This window comes from Coenobita brevimanus, chromosome 92 (assembly GCF_032717465.1).
Source record: "Coenobita brevimanus isolate Jiangsu-jjx chromosome 92, ASM3271746v2, whole genome shotgun sequence".
Lineage (NCBI taxonomy): Eukaryota > Metazoa > Arthropoda > Malacostraca > Decapoda > Coenobitidae > Coenobita > Coenobita brevimanus.
The window spans coordinates 24772048-24798948 of record NC_137045.1 but is presented as its reverse complement, the minus strand read 5'-3'; the positions used below and the strand labels follow the sequence as shown (position 1 = coordinate 24798948).

General features: G+C 43.0%; 1 protein-coding gene and 1 non-coding gene across 2 annotated transcripts in view; both read left to right on the top strand.

Moving 5' to 3' along the window:
* Window positions 1–26901, top strand: part of LOC145412169 (phytanoyl-CoA dioxygenase, peroxisomal-like) — an 80894-nt gene that overhangs the window by 11344 nt on the left and 42649 nt on the right. Inside the window, exon 3 of the mRNA XM_080282104.1 lies at window positions 3001–3127. Within this exon, the coding sequence (XP_080138230.1) occupies window positions 3001–3127 (127 nt within the window). The remainder of the gene's footprint in view (window positions 1–3000; window positions 3128–26901) is intronic.
* On the top strand, window positions 25213–25331 carry LOC145412291 (5S ribosomal RNA). Its single transcript, XR_013899553.1, has one exon. It is a non-coding gene; the product is annotated as a 5S ribosomal RNA (ribosomal RNA).

Here is a 26901-nt window from a genome sequence, read left to right as displayed (position 1 = left end):
ACTGTCATGTAGTAACTTTTTCACTTCCATGCTCACTTCCCTGTTTCTTATCACTGCTTTCAAAGAACCAGCAACCTTTCTTCCCTGTTGTACCCTTTCAAGCGCTTCACCCTCCAAACCACCATCCTTCCTCATCACACTACCCAAGTACTTAAACGTACTCACATTTTCCAATTCCTCACCATCCAACCTTGCTGTACATTTGCTGACTTCACCTCTCTCAAAGACCATCACTTTACTCTTCCCTACATTCACCTTTAGATTCCGTTTCTTACACACTCTCCCAAACTCATCCACCAAGCCTTGCAGCTCCCCTTCATTGACTGACTTAGCTAAAACATAGCGCAAGTGTAAGAGACAAGAAATATGCCACAGTCACATATACATACGTATGTCATGCAGCGAATGTTCGTGGAGAAATCTATTGTGTGCATGCATGTGTTTTAGGCAAATGTATCGCAAGGAGAGAAGAAAATACGCCACAGTGACAGACACACCCACACGCACACACACTCACCCACATGCACCCACACTCACCCACACCCACACACACACACTCACTCACACCCACACACACACACTCACCCACACACACTCACACACTACATAACTCCTCATCTTCAAGCTACTGCCAGCATCTCAACACCTCTGGAGGAAGTGAGTTATCTGCATTTTGTTGATTTGTATATAATGTTTTTTACATACACACATATGAGATGGAAGAAAGTTCAGCTTCAGTATCAGAACCTAGCAGAAAGACTAATGGTCATGTTGAGTTTTTGACAGCACTATCAAAAACCTTATGATATTTTACGTGTATACTTTGAGTAAAAAAAAGAAAATAATAAAACGTAATGAGCAAAAATATGTAGCCGTGGGTGAGGCAGGGAAAGAATGTTTTTTATCTCGCGTGCGGGTGAGGAGGAGTATTCTGCATTTGTTGTCTAGTTACTGCAAAACTGTTGGACGTATCGATTTCCCGTAAAAATCATGATAAAGAGCATTAAATTCTATGTATGTTCATTTGCAGAGTATAAGCCTTTGGGAGCATTTTCTGTTGGAAAATTTGGAGGAACAGACTGTTTTGGTGAAGTCGAAAGCGCTTGGAGGAGTAATCTCACTTTGTTGGCCAATTACTTGAAAACTATTGGACGTATCGATTTCCTGTAAGAACCATGATAAAGAGCAGTAAATTCTACGTATGTACAAGACATAACAATGCAATATCTATGATAAGAAGTCGTTGTTACGGAGGCGGGAATATTGCGTATGCTGTTCGCACATCACGAAAGTGACATACGGACGTGAGTTCCCAGTCGTTTTTGGCGATTTACTTGAGAACTATGAGGCATATCGAAATCATTTTCAGGTTATTAGAAAGCTCGTGAAATTCTGCATAATATTATGCAATAAAAACATACCGTAACATGTGCGGGAAAAGTTCAGTATTAGAGTTCCTCGATTTTTTTCAAAAATGGCTTTCAGTTTTTGGCTATTTTCTCGAAAACTACAAATCTTATCACAACCGGATTAGTCTCTTTAGAAAGCTGATGAAATGCTCTATCAAAACTTCATATAACATTTTCCTGTATGACAGAAAACATTCAAGTGGTGATGTTGTGAAGTGAATGTGACGTAGCGAAATGTTTATTCACGGCCGCGTAATGTATTTTTATTCGTGTTTTCCTGTTTTTTTTTGTGGTGCTTACCAGCTAGAACAAACACTGACGAATAAGATGACATAGGTTTCATGGTAGTATATTGATGTTTGGGTGGCGAAAATAAGGAAAGAATACGTGTTATTTGCTGCGCGCGGGCAGCCTTGCCGGGCGGCCTCGCAGAAAAAATCGTTCTCCAGAAAACTTACTGAACTTATCGTGCGCGAGAGGGTTAATTATTATTATTAGAAGTAGCAGTAGTAGTAGTAGTAGTAGTAGTAGCAGTAGTAATAGTAGTAGCAGTTGTTGTGGTAAGTGATGGCAACCATCATCCAGTCACTTGATGTAGTGCTGCCTACTTTTTCCTTCACCTTTATCATTCTTTATCTGTGTCTGTCCTCCTCTCTTCACATTTCCCCCATCTTTCTTGTCACTTTTTATTAGTATTCTTTCCTTTTCAGGTGGCTTTACATTGAGTGAAGAGCCTATTGGTTTCCTGTAAGCCATGAAACCATTTACAGTGCTGGGTGGTAACCATATAACCAACCCACATGTGTTCCCTGTGTCAGTAAGTGGCTTGGCGGAGGGTTAGTGCCCGTCCCCACAAAACCACAAACTCAAAGACAAACGGTCACCTCTTATGGTAGTATGGTGTCTGGCTATAGGCATCATCATCATCATACATCAGCATCAGCATCTCTTTCCATGACTTGAAATAGTATCAGAATTGTCCCCTCACCAATTGCTTGTGATGGTTAGGATGTGTTGTTACTGCTTTTGTCAGAGCATTTCTGTGACTGTCCACCTACCTGATGCCGTGTTACCTAGTGATACCTTTAGTTAGGCTGAATCTGCATGTGAGTGATAAGCCAGATGGTGTACCCTTAGGTAGGATAATTATGTGCATTAATGATAAGTCAAATGGTTTCCTGTAATCAAGAATAAATATTCCATGTTGGGTGGTAATCATACCACCAGATGATGCCTGGTGGTTTAATGGGTTAAGATGGTGGAACCAGATGGTGACTGTAAGGGTTTACATCCTAAGGGTGGTTTGGGTTTACTGCTCACATAATGCTTCTCTAGGGCAAGCAAGGCTAGTCATCCTCACCTTAAACGTCAGGACTGTATAGCTTAGCAATGGGCCACAATACTCTTGATGGTAAAAAAAAAAAAAAAAAAAAAAAAAAAAAAAGATGGATCACAAAAAACTATTTTGTCATATAATTTGCTGTAATAAGCGTACTGACTGATGGTCCCCCTATCCTATTTCCAACGTCTCCTTGCTTGTATTTCTTACAGTTCTTGCATTTAACTGATATGTAAACATTGCTGTTTTCAGGCCTGCAAACCATATTGTGTGTGCATGGACAGCCATGGAGAAGGTTGACACAAACAATGGTTGCCTGTTTGTCCTTCCTGGGTCTCACAAAGGGGTTCTAGAACAGCATGATTACCCTGAGTGGGAGGTGAGTCTAAGATGTTTCATAATGACTGGAAGACATTGTAGTATCTCTTATCATTTTGTTTTCTTTAAAAAAAGCTCCCACATGCTTGCATGCATTGGCCTTGGTCACCTATTGGCGGTTCTCCATGCAGCTTGATCTATGGCAGCCTCCCTGTTCAGTCCCTTACCCCAGAGAACACACACTTTGACCTCATCCCAAGTCTTTCTCGGTATGCATCTCACAACCCTACCCCCAACATTCACACTTCTCACTTTCTGCACCCACTTGTCATCCCCCATCCTCTCCACATGCTCAAACCATCTCAGTCTGCTTCTCGTCATCACAACACCAATACACTCCAGTCCCATCCTTCCTCTTAATTCTTCCATTGTAAACTTAGCCCCCCCAGGCCTTGCATTCAAGGACCCACTGCACATCCATCTAATCATTATCATTTCTGTACGTTTAAGCCTGCGAATGTCTTCTTTCTTTACTGCCCAGGTCTCACTACCATACAATATTACACTTCTAACATGCTGCACACAAAGATCCTTTAGCATGGAGGGAGAACCCTCTCAGTGTCAGGAGAGGTAACAGCTCCCTGAACTTCTTCCAGCCAATCCTCACTCTAACCACAGAGCTAGAGCCAGCTCCACCTTCAGCACATAACATGTGTCACACAAAACAGAACTCTTCCACACACTTAAGGGACTTACCAGCAAGAGTAATGCCATCTTGCCTGACAATTTCCACATGCACTTCCCAACACACCACATGCATGAAATCAGCATTATCCCACAGTCTACCTCTAATACCCTACATCTCTTATGCACCCACTTATCACAAACACTGCACAAAATGGAATTACTTCGCATGTCTTTGCGGCAAACTGCATATGGCCACTCTCCCACTTCTTTCACAGTAGTGCCACAAACCCAAGATGTCTTTACCTTTGCTTTATCTGCATTTACTCTCAAACCCTTGTGCCCTATACCATCTCTCCACTTCATAAGTCTTTCTTCCGCCTCCCATTCATTCTCTGCAGTCAGCACCAGCTCATCGGCATACATCTCCCATGGGAGTCCATTTCTGAAGTCATGTGAGTGTGCTTCAAGCACCTTGATAAACAATATTGGGCTCAAGACTGACCGCTGATGCACACCAACATTCATGGAAAACTCGTTCTCAAATCTCCATTCACTCTCACCTGGGTGCAAGCACCTACATGCCAAGGCATAACCACTCTAACCAGCCACTCCATGATCCCAAGCTTTCTCATTGACCACTTCACCTGCCTGGAAACTGTTAAAGGCCTTCTCCAGATCAATGAAAATAACGTACAGATCCCTTTTCTTTCCCATATGTATTTTTCCTGAAGCTGTCAAACAGTGAATTTGGCATCAGTGGTCCCTTTGCCTGCTATAAAACCAAACTGCATCTTATCAGTATTCTCTCTTTCTGTAAGCATACCTTCTAGAACTCTCTCCATTACCTCCATTATTTGGTCTAAAAGTTTTATGCCTCTATAATTTCCTCTTTCCAGGGCATCACCCTTCCCTTTTTACTCATTTACAGTCGCACTTTTCAGCCATTCATTTGGGACAACACACACATATATAATCGTATTTATTGAATTAGTAACTAACCCCATTCCGATATCGCCTATACATCTTTTATCTTTTGATCGGTTGGCTTCCTTGCTCCACATCGATTGTTTTGTTTCCTCCAACCTCCACTTCCTGCATACATTTCTTAATACTGTAATACCATTTCTGTGTCTCTTACTTTAGACTTTTTTCATACCCATATGTTAATGTGGGAAATAAAGCACCTCTGGGCAGTTTTCCCATAGCCTCTGTACTGAAATCTTTTATGTTGTATCAGGGCACCAGCCACTTTTCATACATAAGTCACTCGGATTTCCTCTTCTGCATATTTATCTCTTTTCTGTCACTATATTCAGGTACATGAATTTCTCTGCCAGTGTCTCTCTCTTTCCACTGACCAACACATCAAGGTCGGAATCAGCCTGTCACGACAACCATCACTTAAACTCTTACTTACATTTACTTTCAGACTTCATCACATACTGTACAGATATCCATAAAACTTAACTTGTCTCCAAAGTCCCATTCATAGTTTGAAATGAGCACAGTATCATCTGTATACATCAGATTCAAGATATTCTGTCCCTCACTATTCATCATTGTCTTCACTTCTCTATCCATAAGTTGTGTTTTGATCTCTTCTAATCCCATCTATCTATTTATCTATCTATATATCTATATATATATGTTTATATCCATCCATCCATCCATCATCCAATTCTACATTGCCCCATGAGGAGCATAGGAGCCCGGGGCTAGGCAGTTGGTCCCGATATTTAAGATGAGAGTGAAATATATATATATATATATATATATATATATATATATATATATATATGTACACACACACACTGAACAGCCATGAGGACTTCACAGACACCTGTTTCTCACTTCAGACATTAATCTACCCTTACTTTTTCTTCCCCCAAATAGTGGTCAGGACTGTGTAGACTGGTTTATAGTGGATGTGAAGAGGAGGTTGGTGAGAGGGTAAAGAATGGTCAGAAGAAGTGGTAGAAGGTATCAGGAATGGTGTGCCACAGCACAGAGGTTAAAAAATGTGTTAAATGGTTATGAGACCAGTGTTGAGGTATTGGATGGATACCTGGGCACTGAGGGAGGGAGGGGAGGAGAAGCATGAGAAGAATGAAATAAGAATGCTTTGGTGAGGGGTGGGTGTTTTGATCAGAGAATGGTTTAGAAACGAGGACTTTAGGTGGTGAGCAGGTGTGATGTGTAGCAGTGAGATCTTAATAACAGGATTTAGATGGTATGGTCATCAGAAGAGAAGAGAGGAGCCAATCAAAGAGAGAATGAATGTCAGTGGAAGGAAGGTCAAGAGGAAAGCAGTGGATTAGGTTAAGAGATGTGGCTCAAAGAGATTTGAGAGACACTGGGCTCATGGAGGGCAGTGCCATGGATAGACAGCAATGGTGAAGGCTCATTAGAGAAGCCATCCCCAAACAGACGGTGGGTGTTAGCGCCGAAGTGGTGACATGTAGAGGTGTATGGTATGTAGGAGGACTGCTGGGCCTTGATAGCAGGCTGTGAAGCCTATGCCCAGAGTCGGACACATAAAAAAAAAAAAAAAAAAAAAAAGTTGGGAATAGCTATCAAAGATTAAGAAGATGTAGGGTACATAAAGGGTGTGCCTCCCCCCCCCCCTTTTTTTTTCTTTTTAAATTTGATAGTGGATTGACTCTGCCAGGTGCATGTGAAGCACATCAGCACAAGAAAATCCCAGTACTTCAGAAATGTTTAGATGGATAGACCTGAGGTCAGACCAGGGCCAGGGATATGAATGATATGGGAATGATAGTCTGGTCCATTTTACAGGGCATGCTGTTGACATTTCTCCCACTTTTGTACTTGCTGTGTTTCTAAATCTTACCTCACTGTATCCTTAAGTGGGGAAAAGGTCAGGGTGGTGGTGGTGGTGGTGGTGGTGGTGATGGCGGCGGCAGCAGCAGTTGAAAAATACTGCTAATATATCCCCTCATATAGATGATAAAGTTATACCTCTCTCATGACTACAACCTTCCACTTTTTTCCAGATCCCATATACTGTAATTCCTCAATCCTCAATCATCATCCTGTGTAATTTAGATTATATTTCACATGAAGTAACTGGTATAATGACAGTGACATAGACTGAATTAGATAATGCAACCACCATTATTTTAACAAGTGTTGATGGAAATGCCAGATGGTGAATTAAAGTAGTGGATGCTAAATAACTCCAGTTTAAACACGAAGCTGTCTCCGAAATATGCCATGGGAACAATTGAATCTGAAAGTGCAGTTTTACCAAAAGAGCTCACTTTATTCAAATGGTCAGTGGTGCAAGCCATTTTTTGATAAAGGGATTTTTACCATAATTTCATGACCCAGGACAACCTATGACATTATGATTGTGAGACTGGTATAATAGAAGTACTGGTATTAGAAGTTAAGAGTGAGGACAGCAAAAATGGAACTCTTAAGGAACAGAAGTGTTACAAGTGGACATGGTAAGGAATTTTGGAGAGTTATGAAAAATGTGATGTTGGAAAGTCTGCTGATCAGAGTAAAGGAAAGTGTGCTTTGATGGTATGGGATTGTACTGTCACATAGAATGAATTAGTATAGTGGTGAAAAACATACAGAATATGAGAAGTGTAAGGGTAGATGGAGGGATTGAAGGCCAAGAAATGGATAGATGTGAATACAATAGACCCTTGCAATACTGAACCCCAATATAACAGATTTAAGATTTATCATGTGCCTCAAAGCCACCAAACTTCTGTTGGCAATACTTAGTTGTTAGGATGCATCACACAGCCCATCCAAAAGCCTCTGAGCCCATTTAACTGTTTTACAGTTACTGAACAATGGTCAATAAGTGAGGCACAATATATGGCCCTTCTGAACTACTCCTCATGAGCTGGGTGACACAACACAGTTGCCAAGGTTGTGGTGGTTTCTCCCACACACTTGGGCTGGGTTGGATATCTGTTGCCAGGAAAAGTTGGGCTATTTTGAGGCTACTTCTGGTAGGCTTGGATGAGTCCAGAGTCTGTGGACACACTATCACATGCGATCACCTTAGTCTTGCGGTGTCTTTTGTTTTGTTGAGACTACCATGTTTGTGTCTCATGTCTCTCGACTTTACCAAGCATTTTTCTGCTGTGATTGTGAAGAATGGCTTCTAGTATGAAATCTCCCAGCACAACTTCTTCTGAGAAAGCGAAGAGGAAGAATCTTTTCATTTTGGAGAAGATGGAGGTGATTGAGGCCCACAAGAAAGGCATGGGCAGGGCCTATCTCATGGGTAGTTATGGCCTCAAGAAGACAACCCTTCATGATACTCTGAAGACTGAAGATAAAACAAAGGAAGCAGCAAAGAAAATGGAAAGCAGGAAGAAAGGGAAGAGTATGCTCAAGACCAGGAAGCTGCCAAATGAGAAGTTGGGCAAAGATGTGTTTAAAGTGGTATGCACAGGAGTGAGTTGAGATTGTCTGTTCGTGGCCTGGACATCCAACATACAGCACAGAGGCATGCTGCACACCTTGGAATTAAAGATTTCAAGTGTAGAGATAGGTGGCTGGCTGTGGAGGTTCACGAGGCACAATGGCATTGTTAACAAGGCAATTTGAGAGCTGCACAGTTCCAGTGTTGATGCTGTAGAGCCATTTGTACAGCATCTGTGGAAGCTAATGGAGGAGGAGGGCCAGCATGAGTTCCAAATCTACAATGCAGACACAATTGGGCTCTTCTGGCATGCTCCTCCTCAAAACACCAAAGCTTCCAAAGAAATTGACTGCACTCCAGGGCATGAAACAATGAAGAAGCAGCTCTCCACCCTGGTCTGTGCCAACACTGATGGTTCTCATTGCCTACAGCCAGTCATAATAGGTAAGCGCAAGCAGCCCAGGTCACTCAAGGATATCATGGCCAAACTTCCAGTGAAGTATGGGAACAAGTGTGCCAGTCATAGTAAGAGCAAGCAGCCTAAGTCAGTCAAGAACATCATGGCCAAGCTTCCTGTGAGGTAATATGGGAACAAGTCTGCCAGTCATAGTACGTAAGAGTAAGCAGCCCAGGCAGTCAAGAATGTCATGGCCAAGCATCCTGTGGAGTAACATGTGAATGAGTCTGCCAGTTGTAGCAAGTAAGGACAAGTAGCCCAGCTCTCTCAGGAACATCATGGCCAGGCTTCCTGTGTAGTAACATGGGAACAAGTAAGCCTGGTTTAACCAGGATATCATCAATGACTGGTTCCACCACAGCTTTGATACTTCTGTGCAGCAGCACCTAAAAAGGTATGGCATCAGTCTTGATGAAATGAAGGCAGTGCTGCTATTGTAACAAGACCATAGCCCATCTTTCCACCACCAAACCGTGCAGCACGGATGGACGAATTAGGACCTTGTTCCTGCCACCCAGCACCACAGCAATGATCCAGGACATGGACCAGGGAGTCATACAGAGTGGCAAAAGGCACTACAGAAGTCTTTACTTGCAGCAGTGCCTCATTGTGACTGAGGATGGGATGGACAAGGCTGACTGTGAGGACACCAGAAGCAAGAAAACCCAGGAGAATTTCAAGCACTACACCATAAAGGACACCATTTTCAACTAGGCATAGGTATGGCAGAAAGTGCCATTTGCCACGCACAGGAGTGGGTGGTACAAACTCTTCGGAACCCCCAAGACTTCAGCTTCACAGCATGATTTGTGGTTTGGTCATCTAGGATGGTAGAATTATTGGCAGCTGTAGGGCTGGGGAACCTTGTTGAGGAGGAGCTGCAACAGTGGCTGGATGAGGATGCTGGTGTGGCTGGCTGCCATCAACAGACGGAGGAGGAAATTGTAGCGGAACTGCAGGAAGATGTGACACCAACAAAGAGGAAAGACAAAGAGGAGGAGGAGGCGGCACCTAAACTATCTAGCTGTAGGTATTTATGCTGCAGTGCTCATGCATCTCCTGGTCATCCTTTCGGGACTTTGGCAGAAGCTTTGCCATTGCACTTGACATCTCAAAGGCTTGCGATCAAGCCTGGCATAAATCTTTAATTTCCAAACTTCCCTCTGATGGTTTCTATCCTTCTATCTGTTCCTTCATCTACAGCTTCCTTTCTGATCGTTCTATAGCCGTTGTTGTAGACGGCCATCATTCTTCTCCTAGATCTGTCAACAGTGGTGTTCCTATCACCAACTTTCTTCCTTTTATTCATCAGTGATCTAAGCTGTACATCTAACCCTATCCACTCGTACGCTGATGATTCCACCTTTCCATTCGGTTCCCGCAACATCCATCCCAGCAGTTACTTCAGCTAACAAGGGATGAGGCTATGGCACTCCTAATGTCTGACTTGGCTCGTATCTCTGACTGGGGTAAAAATCTATCTATCTATCTATCTATAGCCCGACGCCCTAATCCCGCAAAGGGTGGCCGCAGACAAAACGCCTCCAAGTCACTCTGTCACCCACCATTTGACTACCCTCCCCCCAACTCACCCCCCCCTCCCTCATATACCTCTCAACTCCATCCCTCCACCTCATCCTCGGTCTACCCCTCCCTCTCCCTCCCTCCACCTCACCCACTTACACCCTCTTAGCCAGTCTTTCATTCTCCATCCTCTCCACATGTCCAAACCACCTCAGTGTATTTCTCCTAATCTTTTCAACCACATCCACATCTACCCCACAATGTTCCTTCACTTCTTCATTCGTCAACCTGTCCCTCCATGTCACTCCACATGCTCCTCTCAAGTAACTCATTTCCACTGCTCTCACTCTTGACTTGTTCCCCTCTTGCAAGGTCCACGCCTCGCTTCCATACGTCAGGGTAGGGATCACAATACCATCATGCAGTGACTTCTTAACTTCCATACTCACCTCCCTATTTCTCATCACTGCTTTCAGTGTGCCAACAACCTTCCTTCCCTGCTGTACCCTTTCACGTACTTCATCCCCCAAAGTTCCATCCTTACTCATCACACTACCCAAGTACTTGAATGAACTCACATTCTCCATATCCTCACCATCCAACCTCACTGCACACTCTGTGACTTCATTCCTCTCAAACACCATAACTTTACTTTTGTTTATATTAACTTTCAGCTTCCTCCTCCTACACACTGTCCCAAATTCATTCACCAAACCTTGCAACTCCCCATTCATCTTCACTCAACAATACTGTATCATCAGCAAACAGCAACACCGGAAGCTTCCAAATCTCACCCTCATTCATTAGGGCCACCCCCACATCCACTGCCCTACCTTGTACCTCCTTTACGACCCCATCCATATATATATTAAACAGCCATGGAGACATTACACACCCCTGTTTCAGTCCCACATTGAGATCAAAGAACTCACTCAGCTCACCATTCACTCGCACCGTAGCCCTAGCTCCCTCGTATATACCCTTCACAGCACTCAACAATTTCCCCTCCACTCCATATATTCTTAATACCTTCCACATACCTTTCCTATCTATTCTGTCATAAGCTTTCTCCAAGTCCATGAAGGCAGCATACACTTTCCTTCCCTTCTCTAGATACTTCTCCACTAAACATCTTAGAACAAATATCTGATCTACACACCCTTTTCCCTTCCTAAATCCCCCTTGTTCTTCTCCAACTAGCTCCTCTGTCATATGCCTAACCCTATCAATGAGTATTCTACCATATATTTTACCAGTCACACTAAGAAGGCAAATACCCCTATGGTTACCACATACTTCTCTCTCCCCTTTTCCTTTGTACAGAGGAACAATTATACCTGATTTCCAGTCCTCTGGAACCCTTCCCTCTTCCCAAGCCAATCTACACAACTTCCATATCCACTCCACAACAATCTCACCCCCATACCTAAGCATTTCACCACACACTCCATCAATTCCTGGGGCCTTTCCCAACTTAATCTTCTTCATCGCTTCCACTACTTCCGACCTACTGATCTCTTCCTCCCTCCTCTCATCTCTTCTTCTCCCAGCCATTCCCCAACCACTTATACTCACACTGCTCTCACTCTCTACATTCAACAAATTCTCAAAGTGCTCCTTCCATCTCCCTCAATTTCTCTCTTTTCTCCACCAACAATCTATTATTCCTATCTTTCACTCCCCTACTATTTCCCCTTTCACACTGCCTTACTTTCTTTACCTCCTTCCAAAACAATTTCTTACTCTCCCTCCATTTCACACTCAGATTCCTCCCAATCTCTTCATCCACTTTCTTCTTACTCTCCTTCACCAGTCTCTTAACCTCCCTTCTCCTGCTCACATATACCTCTCTCTTCTCTCTCTCATCTTCTCCCCTACCTCTACTCGTCAACCATTCACCATATGCCTTCTTCTTTTGTTCCATAGCTCGTTTCACCTCATCATTCCACCATGCTGTCCCTTGCACACCCTTGCATCTCCTCCTCACTCCACAAACCGCCTCACACGCTGCGCTTATCTCTTCCGTGAATATCTTACATACGTCTTCCACCCCTTCCATCTGCTCTAGCTCATACCTTCCCAATCTTTCTTCCACTATGCTCTTATACTCTGTAAAAATAATCTTGTTATATTTAATGCATCAAAGACTCAGTTTTTACACCTATCAACCTGATAAAATCTTCCACAGGAGTACCCACTAATGTTTAATAATATTCAGCTTGATCCTGCATCATTCTTGAACATGCTTGGGGTTTCATTCACATGGGATTTATCTTTGGAAGATCATATTACATCTCATGTAAAATCTGCTTCCAAGAGATTAGGTGTGTTAAGCCAACTCCGTACCTTCTTTACCCCTCCACAGTTGTTGACTATATACACGGGTTTTATTCGCCCCTGTGTTGCTGCTGTATTAGCTCCAGTCTGATGAGCCATATGACATCATAATGATGAGAAAGGTGTCCTCCAACACTGCTTTTTTTTTTCTTTTTTTTTTAATGTGAGGAAGAAGGAACCATTTGCTAGGTGCCCGGAAAACAGTTCCTTCCAAGAGAAAAACAAAAATTATACAAAAGAGAGCCCATTTCAACATCCATTCATTTTGAGATGCCTGGACACACTGCATTTGAAAGACTGGAGATCATAGGAAGTAGGAAATACAGACAGAGGAAGACAGTTCCGGAGTTGACCTGTTGCAGAAATGAAGGACTGCGAGTAACAGTTAACTTTTGCATTAGAGAGTTGGACAGAAAAGGTTTGAGAGTTTGTTTCTAGTCGGATGCTTCGCGCCTGTCGTAGAGGTGGAGGAACACAAGCAGACATTTCAGAGGAACAGTGACCATGGAAGTAGCGATAGAAATGAGATAAAGAGGCAACAGTGCCGCTAAGAGACAGAGGTTGAAGGGAGCCAGTAAGAGGATGATCCAGCCAAAGTCTTTCAAGGCTGTGCCCTCTGCTGCCAAGAGGCCCTGCACAGAGTCAGAGACCTCCATTGTGTCTGTAGCATCAGCCTCCCCATCCAGTTTCCACATAGCCTTATGAGCCAGCACTACAGCCTCCAGGACCCCAACCCCCAGTGCAATAATCTGCCATTTTAGAAGTTAGAAAGTAGCCAAATTTCTGTATATCTATGATATGTACGACTCTATACCAGACGTGACACCTGAGTCACCAGATGTAATCATTACCGACAGTGACAGAAGTAATCATTACCGACAGTGACAATGAGTGACAGTTCTGTCAGTATACAACCTACAAGATACGTGGCAATGTTAGCAGTGTACAGCCATACGTACAGGTACAGTGTACGAAACGTGTTTCCTACCCCTTTTACTCCAACCTAAACTAAATTATTTAAGTCCCTTTATTATCCGGATGCCCACTAACCGGACATTTTGGGCCTAGGCCTTTAGAACCCCCAAATGGCCAAAAAATGAAAAAAATCCCCCCCAAACCTGAATTTTTTCCCACCCGTAATTTGAACTTGGTGGGCAGCGCGGTACAGCTGTGTTTACGCACTGCCCCCAGCCCCCTGCTGTCCCTCCCCTCCCCAGTTACCACCTAACTACCATCGTGAGTAGATGCTCATCACAATGGATGCTGCATGTTCTCGTTTTTGTGAATAAACTGCAATACCTCGCCACTAGACCACATGGGAATTTACAGTGTTGTGCAGTGTTAAGAAATTAGAATTTAGAGTGCAAAGATTAAGTGTGGAGTGCAAACTGGCGGTTGAAACTGGCATGGCACAACTAAGAACAGAATGTGCAGTGTTAAACAATTATAACTCAGAGTGCAAAGAATTAAGTGCAGCACAACACTGGATTACTGTACGTGCTTCAAGAGCATTTTCACCACTGCCATAGCCTTAGAAGAGGCAGCCATGGATGTGCTGTAAGTACGCTGTATTATCTATCTATTGCCAGACGCCTCAATCCCGTTCGGGGTGGCCACAAACAAATTGCCTCCACGTTGCCCTGTCCCCCGCCATTTCACTGCCCCGCTTCCAACTCACACCCCCCTCTCTCATATACCTCTCCACCCCATCCCTCCATCTCATCCTCGGCCTCCCCCTCCCTCTTCCCCCCTCCACCTCACTCACATACACTCTCTTCGTCAGTCTTTCACCCTCCGTCCTCTCCACATGGCCAAACCACCTCAGTGTATTCCTCCAAATGCTTCCTATCACATCCACATCCTCACCACAACGCTTCTTTATATCCTCATTTGTCAGCCTGTCTCTCCATGTGACTCCACAGGCACCTCTTAAATAACTCATTTCCACTGCTCTCACTCTTGACTTGTGTCCTTCCATCAACGTCCAAGCTTCACTTCCATACGTTAGAGTTGGTATCACATTACTGTCATGTAGTAACTTTTTCACTTCCATGCTCACTTCCCTGTTTCTTATCACTGCTTTCAAAGAACCAGCAACCTTTCTTCCCTGCTGTACCCTTTCAAGCACTTCACCCTCCAAACCTCCATCCTTACTCATCATACTACCCAATTACTTAAACATACTCACATTTTCCAATTCCTCACCATCCAACCTCACTGTACATTCACTGATTTCACCTTTCTCAAAGACCATCACTTTACTCTTCCCTACATTCACCTTTAGATTCCGTTTCTTACACACTCTCCCAAACTCATCCACCAACCCATGCAGCTCTCCTTCGTCTTCACTCAACAACACAGTATCATCTGCAAACAACAGTACACGGAGTTTCCATACATTACCCTCTCTCCCAGGGCCACTCCAACATCCACTACCCTACCTTGTACCTCTTTTATTACCCCATCCATGTGCAGATTGAACAACCATGGAGACATGACATATCCCTGTTTCAATCCAGCCTTCAAAGAGAAAAATTCACTCAGTTCACCATCCACACGCACTGCAGTCTTAGCGCCATCATACATACTCTTCACAGCATTCAACAACTTCCCATCTACTCCATATATTCTTAATACTTTCCACAATCCTTGTCTATCCACCCTGTCATGTGCTTTCTCCAAATCCAGGAAAGCCGCATACAACTTCTTTCCCTTGTCTAGAAATGTTTGCACTAAAGATCTAAGAATGAATATCTGATCTACACAACCTCTTCCCTTCCTAAAGCCTCCCTGTTCTTCTCCAACTAATTCCTCTGTTCTTTCTCTAACTCTGTCAGTAAGTATCCTACCATACACTTTTCCTATTATACTAAGAAGACAGATGCCCCTATGTTTACCACACACTTCTTTTTCCCCTTTTCCTTTGTACAAGGGAATAATTATACCTGACTTCCAATCCTCTGGGACTCTACCTTCCTCCCAGGCCAATCTGCACATTTTCCACATCCATTCTGCTGCTATCTCTCCCCCATGCTTCAGCTTTTCACCACACACTCCATCAATTCCTGGGGCTTTCCCCAATTTAACTTTCTTCATTGCTTCCACAACTTCTATCCTACTGATTTCTTCCTGTCTTCTCACCTCCCTCCTTCTCCCAGCCATTCCCCAGCCACTTATACTCGCATTACTTCCATCCTCTATGTTCAACAATTCCTTAAAGTGTTCTCTCCATCTTCTCACTTTTTCTCCCTTCTCCACTAGTAAGCTACCATTTTTATCTTTCACTCCCCTGCTAACTTCACTTCCACCCTGTCTTACTCTTTTCACCTCTTTCAAGAACATTTTCTTAGTCCCTCCACTTTACACTCAAGTTCCTTCCAAATTCCTCATCCGCTCTCTTCTTACTCTCTCTTACTAATCTCTTCACCTCTTTCTTTCTTTCTACATATAACTCTTTCTTCCGCCTTTCAACTTCTTCCACGCCCCTATTTCTCATCCATTCATTGTATGCTTTCTTCTTTTATGCCACAGCCTATCTCACCTCTTCATTCCACCACGCTATTCCTTGCACACCCCTCCATCTTCTCTTCATCCCACACACCACATCACATGCTGCACATATTTCTTCTTTAAATATCCTGCACACACCTTCCACGTCCCCCATCTGCTCCAATTCACATTTGCCCAATTTTTCCTCCACTTCTCTCTTATACTCTGCCTTTTTCTCATCCTCTTGTAACCTTTCCACTCTCCTTACAAATACTCCTTCTTCCCATCCTTCCCTTCTTCTATTTCTCCATCCTAATTGGACCTTGATTCTGGCCACCACCAAGTAGTGGTCGGAAAGTCCACTCCCCCAACCTCTATAAGCTCTTGCATCCATTACACCTTTTCGCATCCTTTCATCCACACACACATAATCAGTCATTGCCTTCCTTTCATTCAGTTCACCACCCACCTTTCTCATCACTCGCCATGTATACCTGTAGATCATTTTGTGCCTGAAGAGGGTATTGGCTATCACCAACCCCCTCCCAGCACAAATGTCCACTAACGCACTTCCATTTCCATCTATCTCAGCAGGTACACCCCACTCACCAACTATTCCATCCACCTTCACATTCCCTACTTTACCATTCATATCACTGATCAAATACACTCTCATTCCTTCCAAACTTTTCCATGCTTACTTCCACATTTGTCCAGAACTCTTCTCTCACTCTGCTTGCATGATCTTGCGTTAGCGCATACACACAATCGCCCACATTTGTATTCCAAGTTTCAATCCTACCCACACAATCCTTGACCCAACTGATCCATACTCTCTTATGCTCTTCTTCCATCTTTTACTCACAACTATACATACTCCTTCTTTTGCCCTCTCATTCTCACCTACTCCTGCACATATACCCCATCCATACTCCCATTCCCTCACACTCTCACCTCCCCATTTCGTTTCAGTTATTCCGCATATATCAACTTTCGCACCCTCAAGCACCTGGACAATCTCTCTCTCTTTCACCTCATCATTTGCTCCCCTTACATTCCACGTTCCGATTACCATGTCCTTTGTCCGGTCCTTGGTTGTCATCTTTTGGTTTGTCCTTGTCCGAGGCTTATTGTTTGTCTTTTTAGTTAATTGTTTTCTGGGGAGAGGCATTAACCCTCCGCCAACCCTTTTAGTCGCCTTTTACGACAAGCAGGGATACTGGGGGAGTATTCATGAAAACTCCCCCTACCCTAGGTGGGGTACACTGCTAAATATTTTCCATACTTTCTTCTAATTCCTCATTCTCTGGTTCCTTTTCATTTATTTCATGTTTTATGTCCCTTGTTTGTGTGAATAGGGTCTTAAATAGGTGCTATGCATGTTCGGTAGGGAGTTATTTAGGTGGCTTTCAAAGTTAGGCTGGGTTAGGGTCCAAAAGTACCCGTTTAGGAGGCAGGGGCCCAGTATCCGGACAAAACCACTTCCCGGACATGCCTTTGGCTGTATTACGTCTGATATGGGGAAGATTACTGTATTACCATATATATCTGTGTAGTCTATCACTCCCCCAGTGCTCCTTCAGAAGCCAGTGTACTTGACTCCATATCCACACAGTTGAGTAACCTTAACCTTACCCTTAGCACTGAAATTACCATTTTGGGTGATAACATACATAATGTAAAATGGTTATTGCACTCTGCCAAGACTGACGATACTGGTCTAGAGTGCAAGCTGCTTGCAGAATTGTTTAATCTCATGCCATTGGTTAAGCATCCAACCAGAATACCAGATAATCCTGACCATAATGCCTATCTCATGGACCTATTCCCGACAAATAATCCAGATCAATACAGGATAGAAGTACCGTCACCACTTGTATCCTCCGACCACAATCTCATTAAAGCCTCATTAGTCGGCTCCCCCTAACCCCCTGTTCTGGACCTGTCAGGGTGACCCGATGACACTTTGATAGGGGAAACTGGAATGGATTTAGAAATTATCTTGCTGACATTCCATGGCAGTCTTTCTTCTCTAGTGATATTAGTTCTACCCAGTCCCACATTAATAACTTTATACCAGCTGGTATGGATTTATTCTTACCAAATCAGGATTACATTAAAAGATCAAACTCCCCAACATGGTTTGATAGGAATTGCGCCAGAGCAACGGCCCAAAAGTCATAGCATATAACGTTTACTTAACCTGTGGATTGTGAGCCACAGCTCAGGCTGGGTAGCATCACGTTGCGAGCCACAGCTCAGGCGGTGTTGGCCGTGCATCACCAATAACTATTCCACCCCTGTGCAAACTTATGCATGGCGATATGCAGATGGAGAGAAAGAGATTTTTTCTTTTCACCAGATGATGCCCTGGATGTTTATCTTAAGTTTATAATAAACAAAAAACTTTTTTTTTTTAATTTTTTTCACTACTCTCCTACATAAACTTACTCATGGCCCTATGCAAAGACGGAGAGAGAGAGAGAGAGAGAGAGAGAGAGAGATTATTATTCTTTTTTACCAGATGATGTCCTGGGTGTTTATCTTCAAGTTTATAATAAACAAAAATTAAAAAAAAAACTTTTTTCCTTCATATTTTGCACACCACGGGGTGGGATAAAAAAAAAGGTAATTGTGCAATCCACAAATTAAAATAAAAAACATCTGAATCAGTCTGTCAGTTTAAAATTGTTAGAGACTACGCAAAAGCAGCAATAAATCCTGCTGAATCAATCTTTCTTCAAAACCAAGCATCAAAACTACTTAACAATCCTAATGACAATAGAATATTCTGGTCAACTCTCATTTCTTTCGATAATAACTTTAACCAGTCATCATCTATTCCCCCACTTAAATTTTCAGATGGTAATGTTACAAATGATCTGCATGGTAAAGTGAATATCCTTGTCAGTACATTTGCCAGAAATTCTACCGTAGAGGATGTCAGCCAGAATGTCCCTGTACTAGAACTTGACTTTCCCAAAATTGTTCCACTTAAAGTCCAGGCTAGATACTTAAAATCCATCATAGACAATTTACCGACCAACAAAGCTTCAGGACCAGATGGAATTCCTCCAATTGTTTTGAAAAAGTGCTTCCCAGTAGTTGCCTCTATTCTAGCTAAATTATTCACACTATGGATACATACTTCTTCATTTCCTATTTCATGGAAAGAAGCCAGTAGCCACCAATTCCAAAGAAAGGAAGTTCTTTTGACCCCACTAATTACAGACCAATAGCTATCATGTCTTCTGTTGGTAAAGTATTTGAAATTGTAATTAACAAGCACATGTTACACATCACGAATCCAACAGCTTATTAGTGATAGACAATATGTTTTTTGTCACGAAAGAACCACCATTGATATGCTCAATCTCCTGACTCATACTATCCATCAATCAATTGACCAACATGAAGAAACTCATGCAATAGCCCTTGATATTTCTAAAACTTTTAACAGACTGTGGCACTGTTCCCTGCTATTCAAACTCCCTTTCTGTGGACTAACGTCTTTTATGTCTCTGCTATCCTCATCTCAGTGATAGAAAAATAAGAGTAAAAGTAGATGGTAGATGATGTATATTCCAGTTTCCACTCAGTTAATGCCAGTGTGCCACAAGGATCAGTTCTGGCACCAACCCTATTCCCAATCCATATTAATGATCTCTTATCTGTCACCCACAATCCCATCTATTCACATACAGATGACTCAACACTTCATGCTACATTCACACTCAAACACCCATTCACAAAGTTTGCTATCTCTAACTCTCAACTCAGTGCAGCCATCTCCACAAATCAAGACTAATCTGAGATCACTCAGTGGGGACAAAATAACCTTGTCTCATTTAATGCTTGTAAAACCAAATATATACAAAGAGACAGATATCGCCAGATTTGTATATTACCGTCAGTACTAGTAATATTCCCATCTCCAAAAGAATTGAAATTCTCGTTGTCTTACTTAACAGTGCCCTCAGCTGGACCTCTCATTTCAGATCACTTGCTAAAACTGCCTCAGAGAAAATTGGATTATTGTACAGAATCCATAACTTCTTCACTGAGGAGCATTTTTTTTTTTTTATGCGAGGAGAAGGAACCAAAGGCTGCGAGCCCGCAATTGTTGTTCCTTCCAAGAGAAAAACAAAATACAAGAGAGAGCCAAATTCAAGATCCGATCATTTCGAGATGCCTGGCCACACTGCGTTTGAAAGACTGGAGATCATAGGAAGCAAGAAATACAGACAGAGGGAGTTAGCTATGATTTATGTGTGCTTTCAGCTAGAATATTGCTCACCCTTGTGGAATGGATGTGGAGAGGTTGCACTAAAACAACTAGACAAAATTCAGAACAAAGCTGTTGGAATTATTAATAACCCTGCTATCACAAATAAACAACCTCCCCTACAAGTAAGAAGGAATGTTGCCTCCCTTGCATTATGTTACAGATACTTGTATGGCAAATGCTCAGATGAAGTTGCAACCATGGCGCCACCTCTCCTTGCCTTCCCTTGTGCTACACGGGCATCTGGTAGCACTCGTGATTGGAATGTCACTCAGCTATATTGCAGAACTTCTGCCCATCAGAATTCTTTTATTCCTCGAACTGCATCTCTCTGGAACTCACTTCCCCAAAGCTATTTCCCCCCAAACTTCAACCTGCAGCTGTTCAAGTCCAACTGTTACAGATTGTTTATGAATGTAGGATGTCAGTAATCTGGTGTATGGATTATTTTTTTATTCATTTGTTTTTCCTTCCTCTGTTTTGTTATTACCGGTAATGGGAAAAAAATAAATAAATAAATAAACTAGCCTGAAATTGCCCCTCCCCATTGTGACTGCTGGTTTGTACTGAGATTTCAGTATAGTAATACTATACTAGTCATGAAGTCCTATGACAGGGATGTGAAATAAGCTGCAATAGGGCTTGAAAGGGTACAACAAGGAAGAAAGATTGCTCGTTCCTTGAAAGCAGTGATAAGAAACAGAGAAGTGAGCATGGAAGTGAAAAAGTTACTACATGACAGTATTGTGATACCAACTTTAACGTATGGAAGTGAAGTTTGGACCTTGTTGGAGGGACTGAAGTCAAGAGTGAGAGCTATGGAAATGAGTTATTTGAGAGGAGCATGTGGAGTCACAGGGAGAGACAGACTGACAAATGAGGAAGTGAAGGAGCGTTTTGGTGTGGATGTGGATGTGATAGGAGGCGTTAGGAGAAACACACTGAGGTGGTTTGGTCATGTGGAAAGGATGGAAAGTGAGAGACTGATGAGGAGAATGTTTGTGAGTGAGGTGGAGGGGGGGAGAGGGAGGGGGAGGCCAAGGATGAGATGGAGGGATGCAGAGGTATGTGAGAGAGGGGTGTGTGAGCTGGGAGCAGGGCAGTGAAATGGTGTTGGACAGGGTGACATGGAGGCGATTTGTTTGTGGCCACCCTTTACGGGATTAAGGTGTCTGACAATAAACAAGATGGACAGATAGTGTCTAGCATTCACCCAACTGTAGCAAGCTAACATGAATACTGGTGAACTGCCCGCTAACATTCTGAAAGGCAATCATGATCACTTTGCTTGTCATCCACTCATTAACTAGCAAGGCAATCATATTGGAGAGATGCTAGCTAGCGAGACTGCCGAGTCATTATAAGACATATGTCGCATATGGAAATTCAATCACCCTTGTTAAGCTGGCTTCTCTTACTGATATTATGTTTAATTCGAGACAAGAGTATCATAGATGGCAAAAGTCTTATATTGCTGGTAGTGAAAAACAGGAAAATCAGTTGTAATGTAAAGCAATACTGTCCGAAATTACAACTACCCTGTATTTTTCAGCCATTACTAGAGTACTTCAGTAATGTCAAAGCCACTCAGGGCTCAGCCAGTTACACTACTGTTATGAAAATGGATAAAATTTACCGAGTTGCATCATTAATACTATCTATCTGCCTGTCTATAGCCAGATGCCTTAATCCCGTAAAGGGTGGCCACAAACAAACTGCCTCCATGTCGCCCTGTCCAGCGCCGTTTCACTGCCCTGCTCCCAGCTTACATCCTCCTCACTCATATCTCTCCACTTCATCCCTCTATCTCATCCTTGACCTCCCCCTCCCTCTCCTCCCCTCCACCTCGCTCACATACGCTCTTCTTATCAGTCTCTCACTCTCCTCTGTTACATGACCAACCCACTTCTATGTGTTTCTTCTAACGCTTCCTATCACATCCACATCCACACCACAACACTCCTTTACTTCCTCATTTGTCAGTCTGTCTCTCCATGTGAATCCACATGCTCCTCAAATAACTCATTTCCACAGCTCTCACTCTTGACTTGTGTCCTTCCAACAAGGTCCAAGCTTCACTTCCATACATTAGAGTTGGTATCACAATACTGTCATGCGGGGACTTTTCTTTACTTCCACGATCACTTCCCTGTTTATCATTGCTTTCAAAGAACCAGCAACCTATCCTCTTTTTTGTATCCTTTCAAGCACTTAACCCTCCAAACTTCCATCCTTACTCATCACACTACCCAAGTACTTAAATGCACTCACATTTTCCTTGTCCTAATCATCCAACCTCACTGTACATTCAGTGACATACTACTCTTGAAGATCATAACATTACTCTTCCTTACAATTTCCTTTAGATTTTGTTTTTTACACACACTTCCAAACTCATTCACCAAGCCTCACAGTTCCCCTTCATCTTCACTTAACAGTACAGAATCATCTGCAAACAACAGTACAGGGAGTTTCCAAATGCTGTCCTCTCTCATTAGGGCTGCTCCAACATCCACTGGCCTAGCTTGTATCTCTTTTATAACCCCATCCATATACAGATTGAACAACCATAGAGACATGACACATCCCTGTTTCAATCCAACATTCAAATAGAAAAATTCACTCATTTCACTATCTACAGGCAATGCAGCTTTAGCACCTTCATACATACTTTACATAGCATTCAACAACTTTCCATTTATTCTATCTATTCTTAATACAGTGCACCCTCACACAATGCGAGTTCATGAGTGGCAGAAACCCTCTCATTCGATGATTTCGCATTGTGTGAACCAAAGAACTTATGGGAAATATGGTAAATGGTGGACAGCCCTCCCAGGGCTTGGTCTTCGGGTCCCCTTTCAGCCTAGTCTACCCTGCTAATACTTTGTCTAACAGTACTTCTAGTTGGACCAACAAATACAACAATGAATAGAACACCATGTACTTGTATTTAAATGACTTCTGGGCTTGTTAAGAAGGGAGGGGGGTGGGTATCTGAGACTCAGGTGTCTACTCTTGCCCCGTGGGGCGGGTTGCCCCGTTGTCACTCTCACTGTCACTGCTGAGGTCTCCTGGAGGTGCCATAAAGCCTTCAGAATCGACAGGTGAGACCATGATGAACAGGTGGGTACTTATGATGCTAAAACGGACCACAGGATGCGAGGTACAACATACGTTCTCACGGCAATATGGAGGATAACTGTCTGTTTACCCAGGAAAGTCGGTAGATGGCGTGCAGATAGCTGGTCAACCACCCATCAGTTTGAATCTGGCTCGTTGCCAGCCACCTGCCTTCATGTGACTGACTTGCATTGTCCAGCCTGACACTTGTGGTAATGGCTGGAAGTCCATTTTTGCCCTGGAATCATAGAGCCGAATTGCATGTTGGGAAGTTTAATTCACAGATTTCGCATTCGATAAAAGATAAGCATTTTCTGGGTTGACCTCGCATTGTAGGTGATTCACACAGTGTGAGTTCACATTGTGTGGGGGTGCGCTGTACAGCAGATGCTTTATTTAACAATCACTGATTTTATGGAGGCCTGAGAGAATGGAATTATTTTTTCCCTGTATTTTTGCCCTATTTAACTGAAAAAATCTGTTAAATCAAGCATAATTCCATTAAGGAAATTCCATACACAATAATGCATTTCTAGAGGTATTAATTATGGGTGTAGACTACTGTGTGTAGCACTGATAGTTAGCATAGTTTGCTGGGTTTGGATTGCCTTCAGGGATTTAGTGGAAGATATCTCAAAATACCGAAAAATTTGGCTTTATGTTGGCCTTGGTTATGGAACTTGATTTAGCGGAAAATTTGAGATAACGGAATGGGGGTTGGCTGAATTAGTTCATTAGAATAAGCATCTATTGTATTTTTCACATTCCTTGTTTATCCACCGTGTCATATGCTTTCTCCAAATCCATTAAGGCGGCATACAATTTCTTTCCCTTCTTTAGAAACTAAAGACCTAAGAGTTAATATCAGATCTATGCAACCTCTTTCCATCCTACAGCCTCCCATTTCTTCACCAACTAATTCCTGTGTTCTTTCCCAAACTCTGTCAATAAGTATCCTACCACATACTTTTCCTGTAACACCAAGATGACAAATTCCCCATATGATTACCACACATTTCCCCCTTTTCCATTGTATAATGGAATAATTATACCTGACTTCCTATCTTCTGGGACTCTACCTTCCTCCTATGCCAATCTGCACATCTTCCATATCCATTTTGCTACTATCTCTCCCCAGTGCTTCAACATTTCTCCACACACCATCAGTTCCTGGGCCTTTCCCCATTTTGACTTTCTTCATTCCTTCCACTACTTCCAGCCCACTGATTCCTTACTGTCTTCTCACCTCCCTTCTCCCAGCCACTCATACTCACATTAATTTCACTCTGTGTTTAACAGTTCCTTTAAAGTGTTCTCTCCATCTGCTCACATTATCCCCCTTTTCTACTAGCAATCTCCCATTTGTATCTTTCACTCCCCAACTAACTTCTTTAACACCCTGTCTATCTCTCTCTACCACATTCCAGAACATTTTCATACATTCCCACCACTGTACACTCAGATTCCTTCCAAATTCCTTATCCACTCTCTTACACTCTGTTGCTAATCTTTTCACCTTTTCCTTTCCACATATAATTCTCTCTTCCATCTCTCACCTTCCTCTACACCCCTGCTTCCCATCCACTCATCATATGCTTTCTTCTCTTGTGCCATATCTTGTCTCACCTCTTCATTCCATCATTCTGTTCCTTGCACCCCCTTTCATCATCTCTTCACCCCACACACCACCTCACATGCTGCACAGATTTGTTTTGTGATTATCTTGCACACACCTTCCACCTCCTCCATCCGCTCTAAATCATAAGGCCTATTTTGGTGGGATCAGTGGGGTTGGATTAGGATAGAGGCAGATTATTGATCCAGAAGGGCCACGCCAACGGCCATACCACGTTGAGTACACCGCTTCCCGTCCGATCAGCGAAGTTAAGCAACGTTGGGTCTGGTCAGTACTTGGATGGGTGACCACCTGGGAACACCAGATGCTGTTGGCATCCCTACGTGTCAAGTGGGTTTGCTGGAGGATTAGTGCCCCTCCCTGTAAAACAATTAACTCTAAGCCATTGGCCACCCCGTCTGGGATACATGGCGTCTGGCAATGAATGAATGAAGAATGAAGGGCCACGCCAAAACAGTCCAGCAGTTTCAGATTGGCTTGTCCTGCTGCCATGGCGAAGCCCCAGTGCCCCATCTGATTGTAAACAAAACGATGGCGGTTGAAAGTTCAGACAGATGATTCGGCCAGCAGTAATTCTGCTCTCATTTTCAGCAATACGGTCCCATTGCTGATGAAACCAGACACAGTTGAGCCCCTCATATCCAGCTTAGTAACTGACAGTGGCATTTTCAGTATATTAAAAAAAAAAAAAAAAAAAAAAAAATAGGGCACTTGCAGTGTAGGAGCTGATGCTACATTTGTTTTGCCGTGATGTCACAATCCAGGATCGCCCAGCTCAGTCTACCTCGGGGAGGTGTACTGCCTCAGATCGATCTGGGATCATCTTTCATTCCAATCCAGGACCAGGACTGAGGCTTGCCAAAATAGGATCAGCAGTTGGGATCGACTTTACCTCGATCCGGTATCGATCTGGGATTAAACTTTCTCTCGCCAAAGCATGCCAACATTTACCCAATCACTCTCCACTCCTCTCTTATATTCTGCCTTTTTTTTCATCCTCTTGTAACATTTCTACCCTCCTTGTTTGGACTACTTTCTCCTGTCCTTCCCTCCTCCTATTCTTCCTTTGCATTTGAACCATGACTTTCACCACCACCACATGGTGGTCAGAAAGTTCTCTCCCCCAAACTCTGGATGCTCTTGCATCCATTATACACCTTCTCATTCTGTCATCCACACACACATAATCATTCCCTTCCATTCATTCATTTCACCACCCACGTTTCTCATCACTCACCACGTATACCTGTGGATTGTTTTGTGCCTAAAGAGAGTAGTGGCTATCACTAACCTCTCCCCTCACAAATGTCCACTAGAGCACTGCCATTCTCATCCACTTCTGCAGGCACACCTCACTCACCAACTACTTCATCCACCATCACATTCCCTACATTTCCTTTCACATCTCCAATCAAAAACACTCTCTCATTCCTTTCAAACTTTTCCATGCATGCATCCTCATTTGGCCAGAACTCTTCTTTCACTTTACTTGCATGGTCTTGCATTGGCACATATACACACACAATCGACCACATGTGTAGTCCTACTTGTCCTGCTTTCAATTTTACCCACAGAGTCCTTGAACCAGCTGATCTATACTTCCATATATTCTCCTTCCATCTCTTGCATACAACAATACATACTCCTTCTTTTGCCCTCTCATTCTCACCTACTCTTGCACATGTACTCCATCCATACTCTCACTCTCTCACCTCCCCATTTAGTCCCAGTTATTCCACATATGTCCACTTTTGCACCCTCAAGCAACTGAAAAATCTCTCCCTCTTTTACTTCTTCATTCGCACCCCTTACATTTCATGTTGCAATCTATACCATGTCCTTTGTTCGATCCTTAGTTGTCATCTGTTGGTCAATCTTGGTCAGTG